Source organism: Gekko japonicus, unplaced genomic scaffold (assembly GCF_001447785.1).
Source record: "Gekko japonicus isolate JY-2015 unplaced genomic scaffold, Gekko_japonicus_V1.1 scaffold1746, whole genome shotgun sequence".
Taxonomy (NCBI): Eukaryota; Metazoa; Chordata; class Lepidosauria; order Squamata; family Gekkonidae; genus Gekko; species Gekko japonicus.
In genome coordinates, this window is record NW_015159767.1 from 229,187 (window position 1) to 246,635 (window position 17,449).

Below are 17,449 nucleotides of genomic sequence, written 5' to 3' on the forward strand. Positions count from 1 at the left end.
GGGGGGATTTAAATATCTCCCGTATATTTCCCCCCCAACTTTTTAGTTTTTTCTGCACACCTGGAAAATCTCTCTGCCCCCTAAGTGACCCCGATGTGCGGATTTAGATATCCACATGGAGGGGGCAACTTGGCTATTAGATATATAGATGTGCTGTGTTGTCTCTCTCTGAAACGGGCATGAATGTTTCCTATGTTTTGTATACCATTACCAATTCTCAGGCTCGTACCAGTTTTCTGTGGTGGAGACGGCACCTCCCGGCTCTGCAGTGGGGCGGCTGCGGGCTCACGACCCCGATGAAGGGGAGAATGCGCTGCTCGCCTACAGCATCCTGGATGGAGGAGACGGAGCTGAGGCTTTTACTATCCATACTGATGCGCTGGGGCAGGACGGGATCATCACTGTGCGAAAGGTGGGTGGACGAGCCCCCATTCTTAATGAACCTTGGATTTAGGGGTCCCCGATCCTTTTCCCTGCCTTACCCCCAGGGATCCCCTGTAACCCCCATGGTCAATGAAGGATGGGACGTAAAGGCCAATGAACACAGGTTGAACAAAAGCAGCGGAGTAAGTTATGACTTGCTGCCGGTAGTGGCTGCCAATGGAGTCCTCAGGAAATGGGGTTTGACCTCACCCAGGATGAGTTCTGCATGGCCCGCAGCCAATCAGAACACGAGGCTGGGAGCCAATCAACCAAGCCTGAGGCATGCCCAGTTCAGGACTTACTACATTGGCTAAGCCCTGGACTTTAGTCATGCTCTCTCAAGAGTCACTATTGGATCCCTTTTTGCCTGGACAGTGAGGTCCCCCAGAGAGATTACCCCAATTATTCTCCTCCCTTTCCCTCTTGAACTCAAGAGCAGCACAAGTCCCTTCCTGTACTTCGACATCGATCTTCTACCATAACCTAGATTCAAGTCCAGTAGCACCCTAGAGACCAAGAAGACACAGCTCACTTTGTCAGCTTGGGCACTCGAAAGTGCGTACCCTGAAATCTTGTTGGTCTCTAAGGGGCTACTGAACTCGAACCTAGCTGTTCATCACCAGTCTCCTGTGCAGTCCCACATGGGGACTACTCACGAGCAGCCCTGCCATCGGAGCGGTTTTACAGCCAACAGCCTCCAGGGGACGCTGCGTGCTGGAGCCAGAACTTGTTCTCGCCCAGGGACCACATGCTCCTGCGCAGCAGCACCCCCACCCTCAGTTCCTCTTTTACTGCTGAAGAAGAAGGCCTGTGCTGCTTAGCTGGAAACGCAATCTGGAATCAGGTTGAACAACAAAGCCAAGGGTCGAATAGCCGGGAAATCAGTTCAAAGTGGCTGGGATCAGGAACAAGGAGAGGTTGCTACACACCAGGGCAGACCGGAGTATGCACAGTTGCTGTTTATGAACAGGTCCTCCCTTCCCTGGGAGTTCAGTCTGCAAAGGCTCACAGCTCCTCCTGTTGCCTTTGCAGGAGCTGCAGTCTGGCAGTTCTTCGCTCCTGCATAGTCAGCCTCTGAGGTGCCCTACATCTGGGGCACTCAGGAGAACTGGGTGGGAAATCTGGCCTCGGGGTCTCTTCAACTGGGGGTGCTGGGCCAGGCGCAGGATCAGTCTCTCCTTCTGGATGCACCTCCTGTGCAGCCGCTGGGAACTCTTCCTCCTTGGGTACTGTTGAGGGCTCTTCTTCTGGGCTGACTCCAGAGGAGGCTGGGTTGCGCCCTGCCTCTTCCTCATCTGAGGAGTAGTCACCCTCAGCAGAGCCAGGACCAACGACAAGGCCGTTCATTTAGAGTCTTCACTTCTACTCACGTTGGTGAGGAATTATTGCTGGTTTGCCAGGATTTTAAGCAGAAAGCCCTGTTTAAAAAATGCACCCACTGCAGGGCGACGGTGAACATGACTTAGGTCCGTTGGGAAATCTGGCCTCGGGGTCTCTTCAACTGGGGGTGCTGGGCCAGGCGCAGGATCAGTCTCTCCTTCTGGATGCACCTCCTGTGCAGCTGCTGGGAACTCTTCCTCCTTAGGTACTGTTGAGGGCTCTTCTTCTAGGCTGACTCCAGAGGAGGCTGGGTTGCGCCCTGCCTCTTCCTCATCTGAGGAGTAGTCACCCTCAGCAGAGCCAGGACCCACGACAAGGCCGTTCATTTAGAGTCTTCACTTCTACTCGCGTTGGTGAGGAATTATTGCTGGTTCGCCAGGATTTCGTCTTTTAAACAGAAAGTCCTGTTTAAAAAATGCACCCACTGCGGGGCGACGGTGAACATGACTTAGGTCCGTTCTGTTTGGGTGAAGGGCACAACGTCCCCACATGTGAGACCTGCCAATGTTTCACCCCCGAGTCTAGAGGGGGTAGGTTGTCTAAGTGAAAGGCAGCATTGTGGGAGAAAGCTCTCAAAGCTTTGGACCCCTCGTCCCAAGTCGCTTCCGGAAAAACTACCCGTCGCAACATCCACGGAATTGACACAATCAGCTCCACTTCCTGGATCCATATCTCAGCGGGTCTCGTCAGGATCCTGATCCCCTCCAACTCAGTGAGCTTCATTAGAACCCCCTGCTAAGAAGATGGAGAACAAACCTAAATAAAAAGAGAAACAAAATCTGCATCCCAACAGCAGGCCCCTGTTCACACTTGTGAGCTTACCCCAACACTTCAAGAGAAGCCAAGAACTCCATCTCCGGGGCCAAGATCCCTCCGGTATCCGTCTCAGATGGGGAAGTGGAAGTGGGTCTACCTGTGGGTCAAGTTCCACATGATTCCAAACTGGAGCAGATGGTAATGGTTCCATGGTTGCAATCTCAGCCACCTACGCGATGGCCTTCGCATCCATCTATGGTCTCCCCAGGTTATCTGGAAGGATGGGGTGACAATTTCCATCGACCCAGGGATATGAACGCTTACCCCTACCATCATCAGGTAGCTTCGTACCTGATGACTCTGAATTTGTTCTGCTTCGTACCCACTGTCAGCAACAGTGTCCTGCAGACCTCGCTCTCCCATACTCGCAGAGAGGAGAGAGGATGTTGCCATTGATTCGGACGGATCCAACACGACATCGGATCCGAGTCCAGATGAGAGAGCGGGGGAGCCTTCTCCAGCTTCTCCCACGGAAGATCTACGCATGTATGGAGAACAGATGATCTGTATGGCACAGTCCTTAGAGACGGAAGTCATCGCTTCCTAACCTACGTCGAAGGACAAGAATTTGAGTCGTCTCTATTAGACTCCCCCTGTATTACTGCCTTTCCGGTGCGGGAGGGTCTTGAAGATACTCCACAGGAATTATGGCAAAAGCCCACATCAGCACACTTCCAGAAGGGGAGAACAGTTCTACAGAATTAAAAAAGAGCCTTTTCATTACTTAACGACACATCCTCCACCGTCCTCATTAGTTACGGAAGAAATGCAACCTAAAGGCCATCAGTCTTACCACTCTGCCCCAACGGATAGAGAGGGTCGGAAGTTGGATGTCCTCGGTCAAAAACGATATTCCTCCTCCGCGTTGGGCTTTAACATCTCCAACTACGAGACTATTATGGCCGGATACCAACTCTTCCTGTTGGAGAGAATCTTAACTTTCCTGGAGCTTCTGCCTGAGGACAAGTGGCCCCTGGCCAAAGTGTTGCATGCTGAGGCCATCAAACTCTCAAAGCCACAAACCGATGCTGGCCGACACTCCACAGAGTTCAGGTCAGTTCCTCCGTGTTCCTCCCCTTTGCAAGTCTCTAACCAGACAGCTATACAGTAACACAAGGGGTACAGCAATAAACCTTTGCAAGTCTCTAACCAGATCTGTCCCAAGCCCTGAAAGTTCTGATTGAAAAAGGTGTGTCGAGGAAGTATCAGAGTCACCCAAAGGTTTTTAGTAGATGAAAAAGGTGAGGGAACGAGGCCCATTTTAGACCTCAGAGATTTGAATTTCTTTCTCCATATTTCCAAGTACGTTTTCTATTCCCGCAGGGTTACAGTTATTAAAGTTTAACTGTTGGGTCATTGCTATCGATTTGCAGGATGCTTACTTTCACATTTCTACCCATCCGCAACACCGCAAGTACCTAGGCTTCTTGCGTGGGACGTGTGTGTTTCAATATTCTGTTTTGCCTTTTGGTTGGGCCACGGCACCCTGGGTATTTTTGAAATGTCTAGCCCCAGTAATTGCACACCTACGCTTACAAAGTTGTCAGATATTTCCTTACCTAGAAAACTGACTACTTGTGGCAGTGTCCAGAGACCAATTATTAAGCCATTGTTCCCTAGTTTTAGAGACCTGCCAGAGACTAGGACTCCTACTAAATTGGGAGAAATCCCATTTAATCTCGTCCCAGAGGGTACAATTCATAGAAGCTACGTTGGATTCCATGGCGGGAAAAGGTTTCTTACCTTCCAAGAGAATACAAGCCATTTCTGCTGTAGCGCAACAATTTAGATCAAACAGGTTCCAATCGGTTAGGAAAATCCTTTGTCTCTTAGGTTATATGGCTGCGGTGGCTCAAGTGGTTAAGACGCTGAACTGCAGGCTGTGGAAGGTCAGTAGTTCAGCAGTTCGAGACCCGGGTGCCACAGGATGGAGTGAGCTCCCATCTCTAGTTCCAGCTCCTGCCAACCTAGCAGTTCGAAAGCAAGAAATTGCAAGTAGATAAATAGGTACCACTTCGGTGGGAAGGTAACAGCGTTCCGTGCGCCTTGGTGTTTTGTCATGCCGGCCACATGACCACGGAAACGTCTTCGGACAGTGCTGGCTCTTCGGCTTTGAAACGAAGATGAGCACCGCAACCCTAGAGTCGGATTCGACTGTCTATCGAGCAAGGGAACCTTTACCTTTTTACAGCCTTTTCTAGGCTTCACATGCAGCCGCTACAGCTCTGGATCCTTTCCTGGTATAGAGTAGATGCACATCCTCATTATGATAGATTTTCTATTCCTAGACTAGTTTTCCACTCTTTGTCATGGTGGCTTTCTCATGACAATTATCACAGGGTATTTCCTTCGAAGCTCCTGAGCACAAATGCATCCACAAAACAGACTCTTCACAGTAAAGTTCGGGCACCCATTGCGAGGGATTCTCTGCACAGGGAAAGTGGTCGGACGATGAAAAGCAATTCCACATTAATCTGCTAGAGTTATGGGCAGTTTGTTGTGCTTCTTAGCTGTTTCGCAGATATTCTTTGGAACTGATCTGTTTTGCTCCAAACTGACAATACAGTCACAAAGTTTTACTTAGACAACCAGAGGGGTACAGGCTTCAGAAGCTTATGCCAGGAAGCTACTTTGATTTGGTTCATGATCTTGAAACGCAGTGTGTACATTCAAGCCATCCATATCGCAGGAACCTTAAAACACGGAGGCAGACACATTGAGCAAAGCAGGGGTGCTATCTCACAAATGGTCTATAAGGACCTGTCACGGATACTGCCAGGATAGACTCTGTTCTGTACTGTGTGATGTATTGTAAGTCAAGAAAAAGGTTATAACTCTGTACAAGCTCAGTGAATTTTTGCAGAATGTTACTGTAACCACAAAGATTAATTGTTGTTTGTCAGAAATGTTAAAAATAAAAAATGTTATTATAAAAAAAAAGTGGGGTGTCTCCTGATGCTGCCACCACTCTGGTTCCAGGCTCCTCTGAGAAGGCCCAGACCTTTACACCTCCCTTTTAGCCGAAATGAGTGTGAGGTAGTGCTGCCAAGCCGCGGCAGGGGATCCGCACGTCTTCACAGGCGATACGCGTCGCACCGCCGTCACCAGGATGTGACGCTATGCGTCGCTCTGGCAACGGGACTCCAAACAGCCACGTTGCCACAGCGACGAGCCGAAGTGAGCGTGAGGACCAGGCAGAGCGAACAATGAAAACGGTTTATTTTATAGGAGGTCAAACAAACAATGTGCAAGAATAATAACAGTAAGTGGGTGAAAAGAAAAGAAATCAAATGCCCTAACGTGTCTAAATATACTGTCCCTAGCTCACTATCTCAAGTGGCCATAGACTACTCACCCCTCCCTCAGGATGAGGGTTTCTTCCCCACAGCAGCCTTCCTTCTGGCCCTGTTCCCTGGGAAGAAGAACAGCTCTTCTCCTGTACCAGCTCTTTTGTTATAAGTCCCCTTTCCCTGTGATTGGCTAAAATTGGCGCCAAAACCTCTCAGGGGCTTCTGGGAGTTGTAGGCCTGGCCTCCTCTCACTGCTAGTCAGGTTTCCTGGGCCTGCTAGGCCTTGCTTGCACAGCTCAGATCATGACAGGACCGTGTACCTGGAACCAATTTTTACCCTTTGGGTGGGTCCCAGAAATCAATCCTTTTGCAATGAGAGAGAAGGCCGCAAGGTTCTGCTCTCAGGCAGGGAAGGACATCGGCTCCCCAGGGGACGCATTCCAAATTCATTGGTAGGGAGTGTTTTTTAATGCATTCCCTCTGCTCCCACTTCTTATCAGGGTGGTAGAAAAGGCCAGGAGGGAAGGATCCAATATGATTTTGGTGGCCGCATTTTGGCCTCGCCAAATACGGTTCCCTATCCTTATGGAGGTCTCCCAGGGGCGATACCTTCCCCTGCCGAAACAACCAGACTTGATCAGCATCAGCCAAGTGTTACACCATGACTTAAATTCCCTCAACCTGATGGCTTGGTGACTAAATTGCGACAGAGATTGAGAGCCAGTTTGGTGTAGTGGTTAAGTGTGCAAGACTAATCAGGGAGAACCGGGTTTGATTCCCGACTCAACATAAGAACATAAGAGAAGCTAATGTTGGATCAGGCCAGTGGCCCATCTAGTCCAACACTCTGTCACACAGTGGCCAAAAATACCAGGTGGTCCATCAGTGTGGCCAGGACACTAGAAGCCCACCCACTGTTGCCCCCCCCCCAAGCACCCAGACTACAGTGCATCACCTGCCCCAGTGCATCACTCCTCCATTTGCAGCTGCTGGATGACCTTGGGCAAGCCATAGTTCTGTCAGAGCCGTTCTCTCAAGGACAGCTCTGGAAAGAGCTCTCTCAGCCCCGCCTACCTCACAGGGTGTCTGTTGTGGGGACGGGAAGGGAAAGGAGTTTGTAAGCCGCTCTGAGACTCCGAGTGAAGGACAGGGTATAAATCCAATCTCTTCTTCTCTTCTTCTTCTCTTCTTCATTTTCTCACAAGAAGTGAATGACGTACTTTTGACCTGAGGCAAGCCCAGTACTAGAATGTCTTATTTACATAAATGGAGACCGTTTCCGCTGTGGTGTGGGGATAGGAAAATGTCATCAGGTTCTGCCTCCTTATAGGTCATATTTGAATACTTATTACGCCTGAGGAATAAAGGTTTAGTTTTCTCCTCTTTAAAGGTCCACCCGGCTGCTATATCTTGTTACCATAAGGAGGTAGAGGGAAAAATCAGTTTTCTCCCATCACCTGTCCAACAGATGCCTTAAGAGATTATGTAATCTCTGCCCACCTCGGGACCCTCTATGGTCTCTTTTGCTTGTTTTGACGCAATTGAGGAGTAAGCCAACCACTTGCCGTATGTTCCTTGGCTGAGCGTTCCATGGAAGTAGGCTTTTTAGTAGCCATTACATGAGTGAGTGGCTGCGGTGGCTCAAGTGGTTAAGACGCTGAATTGCAGGCTGTGGAAGGTCGGTCGTTCAGCAGTTCAAGACCCGGGTGTGCCGCATGACGGAGTGAGCTCCCGTCTCTAGTTCCAGCTCCTGCCAACCTAGCAATTCGAAAGCAAGAAATTGCAAGTTGATAAATAGGGACCACTACAGTGGGAAGGTAACAGTGTTCCGTGCGCCTTGGTGTTTAGTCATGCCGGCCACATGACCACAGAAATGTCTTCGGACAGCTCTGGCTCTTCGGCTTGGAAACGGAGATGAGCACCGCAACCCTAGAGTCGGATTCGACTGGCTTTTGAGCAAGGGAACCTTTACCTTTACAGGTGGATCCACCGTTTTAAAAGACATTCTCTGAGAGAGTAGTTCTTCGTCCTAGCATCAGTTTCCTCTCGAAACTCCTCTCCAAATTTCACATATCCCAAGATATAATCTTGCCTGTCTTTTTCCCCACACCAAGTTCTGAGAATGAGTAATTACTGTGCTCTTTAGATGTTGTTATTGTTGTTCAGTCGCACAGTCGAGTCCGACTCTTTGCGACCCCATGGACCACATCACGCCATGCCTTCCTGTCTTCCGTCGTGCTCCAAAGTTTGCTCAATTCCACGTTAGTTGCATTGATAACACTGTCTAACCATCTCATCCTTTGCCGTCCCCTTCTTCTTTTCCCTTCAATCTTTCCCAGCATCGGGGTCTTCTCCAGTGAGTGCTCCCTTCTCATTTGGTGGCCAAAATATTTGAACTTCAGCTTCAGTATCTGACCTTCTAGGGAATAGTTAGGGTTGATTTCTTTTAAGATTGATTGACTGATTCAATCTCCTTGCAATCCAAGGGACTCTCAAGATGTTAGAAGAGCCTTATTATTTTACCTTTAAAACAGGGGTCATTTCGTAGAAAAAGAGGTACAGGAGCTCATTAGCACAACTCATTAGCATACCTTATTTGCATATGCCACACCCCCTGACATCACTGGAAGTGTGTCAGAAGGCAACACCCACCACTCAGGCTCCACTGGACTGTTTTGGATAGCTAGCTATTGGGGGTGGGGGACGTACCTGAATAAAACTTACCTGGTTGCTTCTTGCTCTGACTGAGGGCTGCTGGGAGCAGGGGGTGGGGCTTGTTGCATGTGCTCGCCCCCTGGGCTCTTTACTGCCGGAGCTCTGCTCCTGTGCGCTCCTGCAGGAATGACCCCTGCTTAAAAGAACCCTGGAGTTCCGCAGGGATAGAGCACTGTTGATATGTTTTTCTGGGCCTAATAGGGGGAAGGAGGGCTTTCTCACTGACTTTATCCAGGAGGATTGTTCCCACCATTAGAAAGCGCTATAGTTTAGTTAAATTACCCTGTCCCTTTATTGTGTAGTGGGTTAAACGCCTACTAGAACCGCTGCGGCTGAGGTGGTGACCGCACGGTTCGTTGGACACAACAAAGTCTAAAGACTAACGGCCGGCTGGCCAACTATGTACACCCTGGGGACCACCCCCTTGGTCCAGTTGGTGGGTTTAAACCTCCCGCCAAAGTCCCATTGGTCCCCCAGTGGAGGGACCAGGAGCCTTGTCCCCATTGTTCTCCAGAGTCAAGCTCTGGGGTGTTCGCTGGCCCCTGGTGGAGGTCAGCGTACACAACACCCTTAAACATTCACGCACATTCTACAAGAGCCGTAGCTGCTTCTGCAGCTTTCTTCGATGGAGTGCCGTTAACAGAGATTTGCTGAGCTGCTGCTTGGTCATCAGCAGAGTCATTCGTGTGCCACCATGCGTTGGATCTGCAGGTGAGATGGGAAGCTCAAGTGGTACTGCACTCGCTGTTCAAATAAAGAGAGCATGCCCCACCACCTGGCGAGTAGCTTGCTAGACTCCCCGTGTGGGACTGCACAGAAGATCAATGATGAAAACAGGGCTGCGCTTACCTGTAACTGTTGTTTATTGAAGATAGATCCAGGGGGTCAGCTGTGTTAGTCTGAAGCAGTAGAACAAATTTAGAGTCCAGTCAGGCACCTTTAAGACCAACAAAGTTTTATTCAAGGTATGAGCTTTTGTGTACATGCACACTTTTTCATATACATTCCTTAAGAGATTATGTAATCTCTGCCACCAGTGTATTTGAAAAAGTGCACATGTACACGAAAGCTCACACCTTGAATAAAAAATACATTCCAATGTGTTTGAAAAAGTGTGTGTGTACACAAAAGCTCATACCGTGAATACAAAATACATTCCAATGTATTTGAAAAAGTGTGCATGTACACGAAAGCTCATATCTTGAATAAAATATACATTCCAATGTATTTGAAAAAGTGTGCATGTACACGAAAGCTCATATCTTGAATAAAATATACATTCCAATGTATTTGAAAAAGTGTGCATGTACACGAAAGCTCATACCGTGAATACAAAATACATTCCAATGTATTTGAAAAAGTGTGCGTGTACACAAAAGCTCATACCTTGAATAAAATATACATTCCAATGTATTTGAAAAAGTGTGCGTGTACACGAAAGCTCATACCTTGTATAAAATATACATTCCAATGTATTTGAAAAAGTGTACATGCACACGAAAGCTCATACCTTGAATACAAAATACATCCCAATGTATTTGAAAAAGTGCGCGTGTACACGAAAGCTCATACCTTGGGAAAAAATACATTCCAATGTGTTTGAAAAAGTGTGCGTGTACACGAAACCTCATACCTTGGGGAAAAAATACATTCCAATGTATTTGAAAAAGTGTGCGTGTACACGAAAGCTCATACCTTGGGAAAAAATACATTCCAATGTATTTGAAAAAGTGTGCGTGTACACAAAAGCTCATACCTTGGGAAAAAAATACATTCCAATGTGTTTGAAAAAGTGTGCATGTACACGAAAGCTCATACCTTGAATAAAATATACATTCCAATGTATTTGAAAAAGTGTGCGTGTACACGAAAGCTCATACCTTGAATAAGACTTTGTTGGTCTTAAAGGTGCCACCGGTCTCTAAATTTGTTCTGTTGATCATTGAGTATCTTCTGTGCAGGCACACGTCCCCTTCCCCCTCTGCATTCTCTGGCTTCAGCAGCCTTAGAGGTACTGAGGGTGGGGGTGCTGCTGGGCAAGATTATGTGGTCCCCGGGCGGGAACAAATGTTGGCTCCGGCGTGCAGCACCCCCTGGAGGCTTTTAGCTGTAAAACCTCTCCGATGGCAGGCCTGCTCATGCGTAGTCCCCACGTGTTGCCTGCACAGAAGGTACTCGATGAACAGCAGTCACAGGTAAGTGCAACCCTGTTCTCTACTGCAGACCTAACACGGCTACCCTCTGAAACTGCTATAACCTATTCTTCCTCCACCCTTCTGTTTTGGCTTATTCCTGCCTCCCGCCGCAGCCCTTGGACTTTGAGTCCCGCCGCTCTTACACTTTCCGAGTGGAGGCCACCAATACACTCATCGACCCCCAGTACATCCGCAAAGGGCCCTTCAAGGACGTGGCGACGGTCCGTATTGCGGTCGAGGACGCCGACGAGCCCCCGGCTTTCTCACGCCCCGAGTACCGCCTGGCCGTCTACGAGAACAGCCCCCCGGGGACCCTCGTGGGCAAGGTGACGGCCGTGGACCTCGATTCCCCCAGCAGCGTCATCCGGTAACAGCAGAGGGCTAACCGTGCGAGTGGGGTGGGACCGCTGGTTGTGTGTACGTGTGTGTGAAGTTACAGTTGCTCCCTTTATACCTGGTTGCCATGACAACCTGATACCCCAGGTTCCCCCCCATCTTCTAGATACTCTGTCCTGCCGCACACGGATCCCGAGCGCTATTTCAGCATCAACTCCCAGGACGGGACGATCCTGACCTCGGTGCCCCTCGACCGGGAGGTGGTGCCCTGGCATAATCTGACCGTGGTGGCGACTGAACTTGGTAAGGGTCCGGTGGGTTTGTGCGGTGAGGGGGAGCCCGTGGTGGCAGGGGGCGCTCCCCACTTGTGGGCGAGAGCCGCCCATTGGCCAATATTGACCCATCATCTTTCTCTTCCTTCATTCCTACATGTCATTGTGATGGTTGCTGCATGTTTGTTTTTTTCCTCGCACATCCCTGTTGGCTTCCTCCTGCCTGGCTCCTGTGCGCGTGCCCTGTGTGGCCTCTCGTCATACTGGCTGTGCGGGGCGATGCCTCTTTTGCACATCAATGTTATGGGATCGGTGGCCTGTCGTTTGCTCCGCCGTGTGGGCTGTGTCTCCGTGGGCATCTGTGGCTTTCTTGCACGCGGCTGCCCGTCGATTGCGTATCGCTTGCGTGTGATGGCTCATTTGTTGCATGCTGGTCACATGGGGTGTGTGTGTGTGCTCCATGCTAAATGCGGCTGCAATTTTACACGCTCCTGATCATAACCGCTGCACACCTGTTGGGATGGGGTGCGGATCTCGTTGGCTTGCTTGTTCCTGGTGCATCGCCTGTCGGTCTTCTCTCATCTTTGTGGCTGCTGTGGTTCTGTGGCAACCGACGGTGGTGTGTGTCCTGCGTGTCATTCTGTCTCATTGGCTTCTGCCCACTGTAACTGCCTTGCCCGGGGTGGGTGGGCTGTGTGATTTTTTTAAAAAAAATGGGGCTTTATCTGCTCCTTTGTTGCTTGTGTGTGCCGGCTGTATGTCATTCTGTGTCGTTCCTGTATTGGACTGGGGTGTGCCACATGCATGGCTTTGTTTTATTGCATTGCACTGTGTGTGTGTGTGCTTGGGTGTGACTCGTCTTCTCCACACACCCCTCTCTTGCTATCAGACAGCCCTACACAGGTCTCCCACGCCCAAGTGGCCATCCAAATCCTCGACGTCAACGATAACCCACCTCAGCTGGAACACAGCTACGAGCCCTTTGTCTGTGACAGTGCCACTCCTGGCCAAGTAAGTGTATGCGCTTGGGGCTCTTTAGCTTGGAGAAACGACGGCTGAGGGGTGAGATGATCGAGGTTTATAAGATTATGCATGGGACAGAGCGGGTCAAGAAAGAAAGACTTTTCTCCCTTTCTCACAATACAAGAACTCGTGGGCACTCCATGAAATTGCTGAGCGGTCGGGTTAGAACGGATAAAAGGAAGTCCTTCTTCACCCAGAGAGTGATTAACACATGGAATTCGCTGCCACAGGAGGTGGTGGCGGCTACAAGAATGGACGGCTTCAAGAGGGAATTAGATAAACATATGGAGCAGAGGTCCATCAGGGGCTCTTAGCCACAAGGGATAGATAGGAACTCTCAGTCTGGGGCCAGGGATGCTCTGTATTCTTGGTGCTTTTGGGGGGTGGGCAACAGTGGGAGGGTTTCTGGTGTCCTGGCCCCACTGCTGGACCTCCTGAGGGCCCCTGGTATTTTTGGCCACTGTGTGACGGAGTGTTGGACTGGATGGGCCATTGGCCTGATCCAACATCGGCTTCTCTTTTTGTTCTTATGCCGGGGTGCCAGAGCTTAATGGGCTAGAGCAAAGAGGATGCCTTGGGTTCATCCTTTCGTGTTCTCTCTCTTTCCAGTTGATCCAGCTGATCCGGGCAATAGATCGGGACGAGGATGGGAACGTGAGCCGTATCATCATCCGCTCCCCACTTGGGACAAGGGAACCCAACGTCACCGTGCGAGACAACAGGGGTGAGTGCTGCACCCACGCCTCACTTCCCCACTCGTTCCCTAATGTCCCCGTTTTGCTGTGTTGCCGGCACACGGTCCTCTGTTCTTGACCGTGTGGACCGGGAACTTGTTTTAAAAATGAAAATGGGAATTCTTCACAATGCAATGGTTTGTCTGGGTATGTTGGGATCTGTGCAAAGATTTAGGTAGGACACGCTGCCTTCAGAGAGCCAGTTTGGTGTCGTGGTTGGGAGCATGGACTCTAATCTGGGAGAACTGGGTTTGATTCCCCACTCCTCCACATGCAGCAGCTGGTGTGACCTTGGGTCAGTCACAAGTTCTTTCAGAGCTGTTCTCTCGGGAGCAGTTCTCGAGAGAGCTCTCTCAGCCCCACCTACCTCACAGGGTGTCTGTTGTGGGGAGGGGAAGGGAAAGGAGATTGTAAGCCGCTCTGAGACTCCTTTGGGTAGTGAAAGGCAGGGTATAAATGATCCAGGGCTCTTTTTGTAGAAAAAGCCCAGGAGGAACTCATTAGCATAATAGGCCACACCCAACAGCAGGAACTCATTAGCATATTGGGCCACACCCCTGACAGCACAGCTCATTAGCACATTAGGACGCACCCCCATGTTACCAGAAGTGTGGTCATCCAGCCACACCCACCTTTTGCTTGTTATTCTGTTTACCTTCTTTGTTGTCAAAACCCAGGACTTTTTTGTAGCAGGAACTCATTTGCATGTTAGGCCACACACCCCTAATGTAGCCAATCCGAATGAGTTTCTGCTGTTGGGTGTGGCCTATTATGCTAATGAGTTCCTGCTGGGCATGGCCAACTTGGGAGCCAGCCTCCGTTCCTGCCCCAAAATAGCCCTGTATAAATCCAATCTCCTCCTCCTCCTCTCCTCTCCGTGGGCTTAGCCCCTGTATTTCTGGCCCTTCCTCACTCTCAGCTATTCTCTAAGAGCAGGAGATAAATGGCCTGGAGTGTCCATGGAACTGAGGGGATTGTTTGGATGAACAGGTGCATCGCTGAGAGTGTGTATGTGTGTGTGGGCTGGTCAGATACTTTTGAAGCGGGAATGTTCTTTATACTTCTCCTGGAAAGATGGGCCTCGAGGGCGGCCTAAATCCTCCCTTCTCTCTCACGCTTCCCTCCCCGACAGATAACTCGGCTTCTCTGCTTCTCCGTGCCGCTCGTCTGCCCGCACAAGGCGGGCCCCTGCTGGTGCCGCTGGAGCTGGTGGACGGCGGCTCCCCCACCCGCACCGGCTCCCCTACCCTGACAGTCAGCATCTGCCGGTGTCGACGTGACGGGGCCATGCAGTCTTGCGGGCCGGAGGCCCTGGGATCTCCCGCCGGCCTCAGCACAGGAGCGCTGCTCGCCATCCTGGCCTGTGTCGGCACTCTTCTTGGTGAGGAAGGGCGCGGAGCAGGGGTCCCCCCCACCTTTCTGAGCCCCTGGGCTCCTTTGGGATTCCGACACGGGGTGGTGGGCCCGACTACAAAATGGCTGCCGCAGGAGGAGGAGCCACACACACAGAAGAAGCCAAAATGCAGGGAAGGAGAGGGGTCGTTTAAAAAAAATACCCCGGGAAAGAGGGGTTCGAGGGAATAGAACCAATGCTGTGAGGTCAGCTGCCGCGGAAACAAAATAATCTCCAGAGCCAGTCAGAGGCCCTGCAGGGCAAAGACTCCATCTGGCCATACCCACTTTCTAAAAAAAAACCTTTGTGGGTGCCAAGAAAGGATTCATCGGGTACCACGGTGCCCGTGGGCGACATGTTGGGGACCCCTGGCATAGAAGGATCGTGGGCTGGTTGTAGTGGTAGGCTCCAAGACACTAGGGTTGGAGCACACTTGCAGAACGGTGGGTGTACAGAGACCCTGGATGTGGACTCCCGGCCAAAACAGTATGCATCCTAGCACGGATCGCCGCCAATAAGGAAATACGGCTTTGAACAGGGACTTCCGAAACAGTGGGAGGAGCTGAGATGACTGTGGATGGGTACTCGACAGAAAGGGAGGGGCACCGAGACTTCATCTGGAGAAGGGTAACAGCTGTAAAGCCAGTCTGGTGTCGTGGTTAAGTGCGCGGACTCTAATCTGGGAGAGCCGGGTTTGAGTCCCCACTCCTCCACTTGCACCTGCTGGATGACCTTGGGGAAGCCACAGTTCTGTCCAGGGGTCATTTCATAGAAAAAGAGGTGCAGGAGCTCATTAGCATAACTCATTAGCATAACTTGTTTGAATATACCACACCCCCTGACATCACCGGAAGTGTGTCCGAAGGCAACACCCACAGCTCAGGCTCCACTGGACTGTTTTTGATTGCTAGCTACTGGGGGGGGGGGACATGCAAATCTGTCCTTGCAGAGGAGGTAGAGCTTATACCTGAATAAAACTTAGTCTTAAAGGTGCCACTGGACTGTTTTGGACCGGGGGGGGCAGGGGGAGCTCTGCAGCTTTCCTTGGTGCTTCTTCCTCTGACTGAGGGCAGCTGGGAGCGGGGGGTGGGGCTTGTTGCTTGTGCCCGCCCCCTGGGCTCTTTACTGCCAGAGCTCTGCTCCTGTGCGCTCCTGCAGGAAATGACCCCTGGCTCTGCCAGAGCTGTTCTCTCAAGGGCAGTTCTCGAGAGAGCTCTCTCGGCCCCACCTACCACACAGGGTGCCTGTTGTGGGGAGGGGGAGGGGAAGGAGTTTGTAAGCCGCTCTGAGACTCCCTTGGGTAGTGTAGGGCAGGGTGTAAATCCAATCTCTTCTTCTCTTCTTCTGTCTGTGTGAAATGTCATCAGTGCGGAATTTCCAGATTATAACCTCAGAGAGAGGAGATCCAGCAATGTTGGGAAGGCAAAATAGTGTGGAGGCCCATTAGGGAACAGAGCAAAGAATTAGTTGTTGTAGGTTTTCCAGTCTGTATGGCCATGGTCTTGGCATTGTGGTACCTGACGTTTCGCCAGGAGCTGTTACTGGCATCCTCAGAGGTATAACACAGAAAGATGGAGTACTCTCTGTGTCAAGAGTACTCCATCTTTCTTTGTTATACCTCTGAGGATGCCAGTCGCAGCTGCTGGCGAAACGTCAGGCACCACAATGCCAAGACCATGGCCACATAGCCCGGAAAATCTACAACAACTAACGAACTCCGGCTGTGACAGCCTTCGACAACATAGAGCAAAGAATATTGGGGAGGGATGCGCTGTGCCGAATTCCACGAGGAACACCCAAAAGAACTGAGAGGAGCAATATGTGTGGGGTTCACGTTCGGTCTGACTAACCCATACTCGTCTCCACCCGCTTTATCCCTGCTGCCTTATCGATATGTTCGTACCGATTCTCCTTCAGCGCTGGTGTTGCTGTTTGTCGCCCTCCGGAGGCAGAAGCAGGCGGCGCTGCTGCCCTTCGAAGAAGAAGACGTCCGCGAGAACATCATCACTTACGACGACGAGGGCGGGGGCGAAGAGGACACCGAGGCCTTCGACATGGCCGCCCTGCAGAACCCGGACGCCGCCCCTCCACCGCCGCAGCAGCGGCGCCTCCTCCGGCGTGACGTGCTGCCCCGCCCGCACTTCCCACCGTCCTTGGCCGCCCGCATACCCCCACAACCCCACGACGTGGCCAGTTTCTTGGCCGCCCGCCTGAGCGAGGTGGATGCCGATCCGTCGGTCCCGCCCTATGACTCCATCCAGGTGTACGGCTACGAGGGGCAGGGCTCTTCCGCCGGCTCCCTCAGCTCCCCCGGCTCCTCGTGTGCCGGCGACAGCGATGCGGGTGGATATGAGTATCTGGAAGAATGGGGGCCACTCTTCCGAACACTGGCTGAGCTCTACGGGGCCCCGGAGGGGCCACCCCCAACTTGAAAGGCACCGTGAGGGGACCACAACGGCGGAACGGCACTGTCTCCCCTTCCTCTCGATCCCTTTTGTGTTGATCGTTCTTTTCTCCCTTTCGGTTGATTGAATTATTTGTTCTCTGTTGAACCTGTCTATTGGACTCCCCCCCCCCCCCCCCCCCCCCCGTTCCTGTTTGCATCACCTCAGTCTCTCCTTCCTGGTTTTTGTGTCATTCTCATCCCTTCCTGTGTCTCTTCCTACTGTTGGTTTGCTGTCGTTAACAATCCCGCCTCTCCTTCGCCTTCTTCCACCTTTTCTTGAAATTATTTCTCTTTCTCTCTTTTCTTACTCTCTCTCTTCTTTCTTCCCCCCCTTGGTTCTCTTTTCCCCGAGTTCCTCCATTCACTTTGCACTTTCCCCTCAGTTCTTTGCTTTCTTCCCTCATGGCATCCTTGTCTCGATTACTC

General features: G+C 51.1%; 1 protein-coding gene across 1 annotated transcript in view; it reads left to right on the top strand.

Annotated features, from left to right (window-relative positions):
- The window catches only part of CDH24 (cadherin 24), a 26,215-nt gene extending 9,206 nt beyond the window's left edge, over positions 1-17,009 (top strand). The window contains exons 5-11 of the mRNA XM_015406266.1: positions 222-412; positions 10,933-11,186; positions 11,322-11,458; positions 12,317-12,438; positions 13,060-13,174; positions 14,317-14,565; positions 16,495-17,009. Of these exons, the coding sequence (XP_015261752.1) occupies positions 222-412; positions 10,933-11,186; positions 11,322-11,458; positions 12,317-12,438; positions 13,060-13,174; positions 14,317-14,565; positions 16,495-17,009 (1,583 nt within the window). The remainder of the gene's footprint in view (positions 1-221; positions 413-10,932; positions 11,187-11,321; positions 11,459-12,316; positions 12,439-13,059; positions 13,175-14,316; positions 14,566-16,494) is intronic.
- The last annotated feature ends 440 nt before the right edge of the window (positions 17,010-17,449 follow it).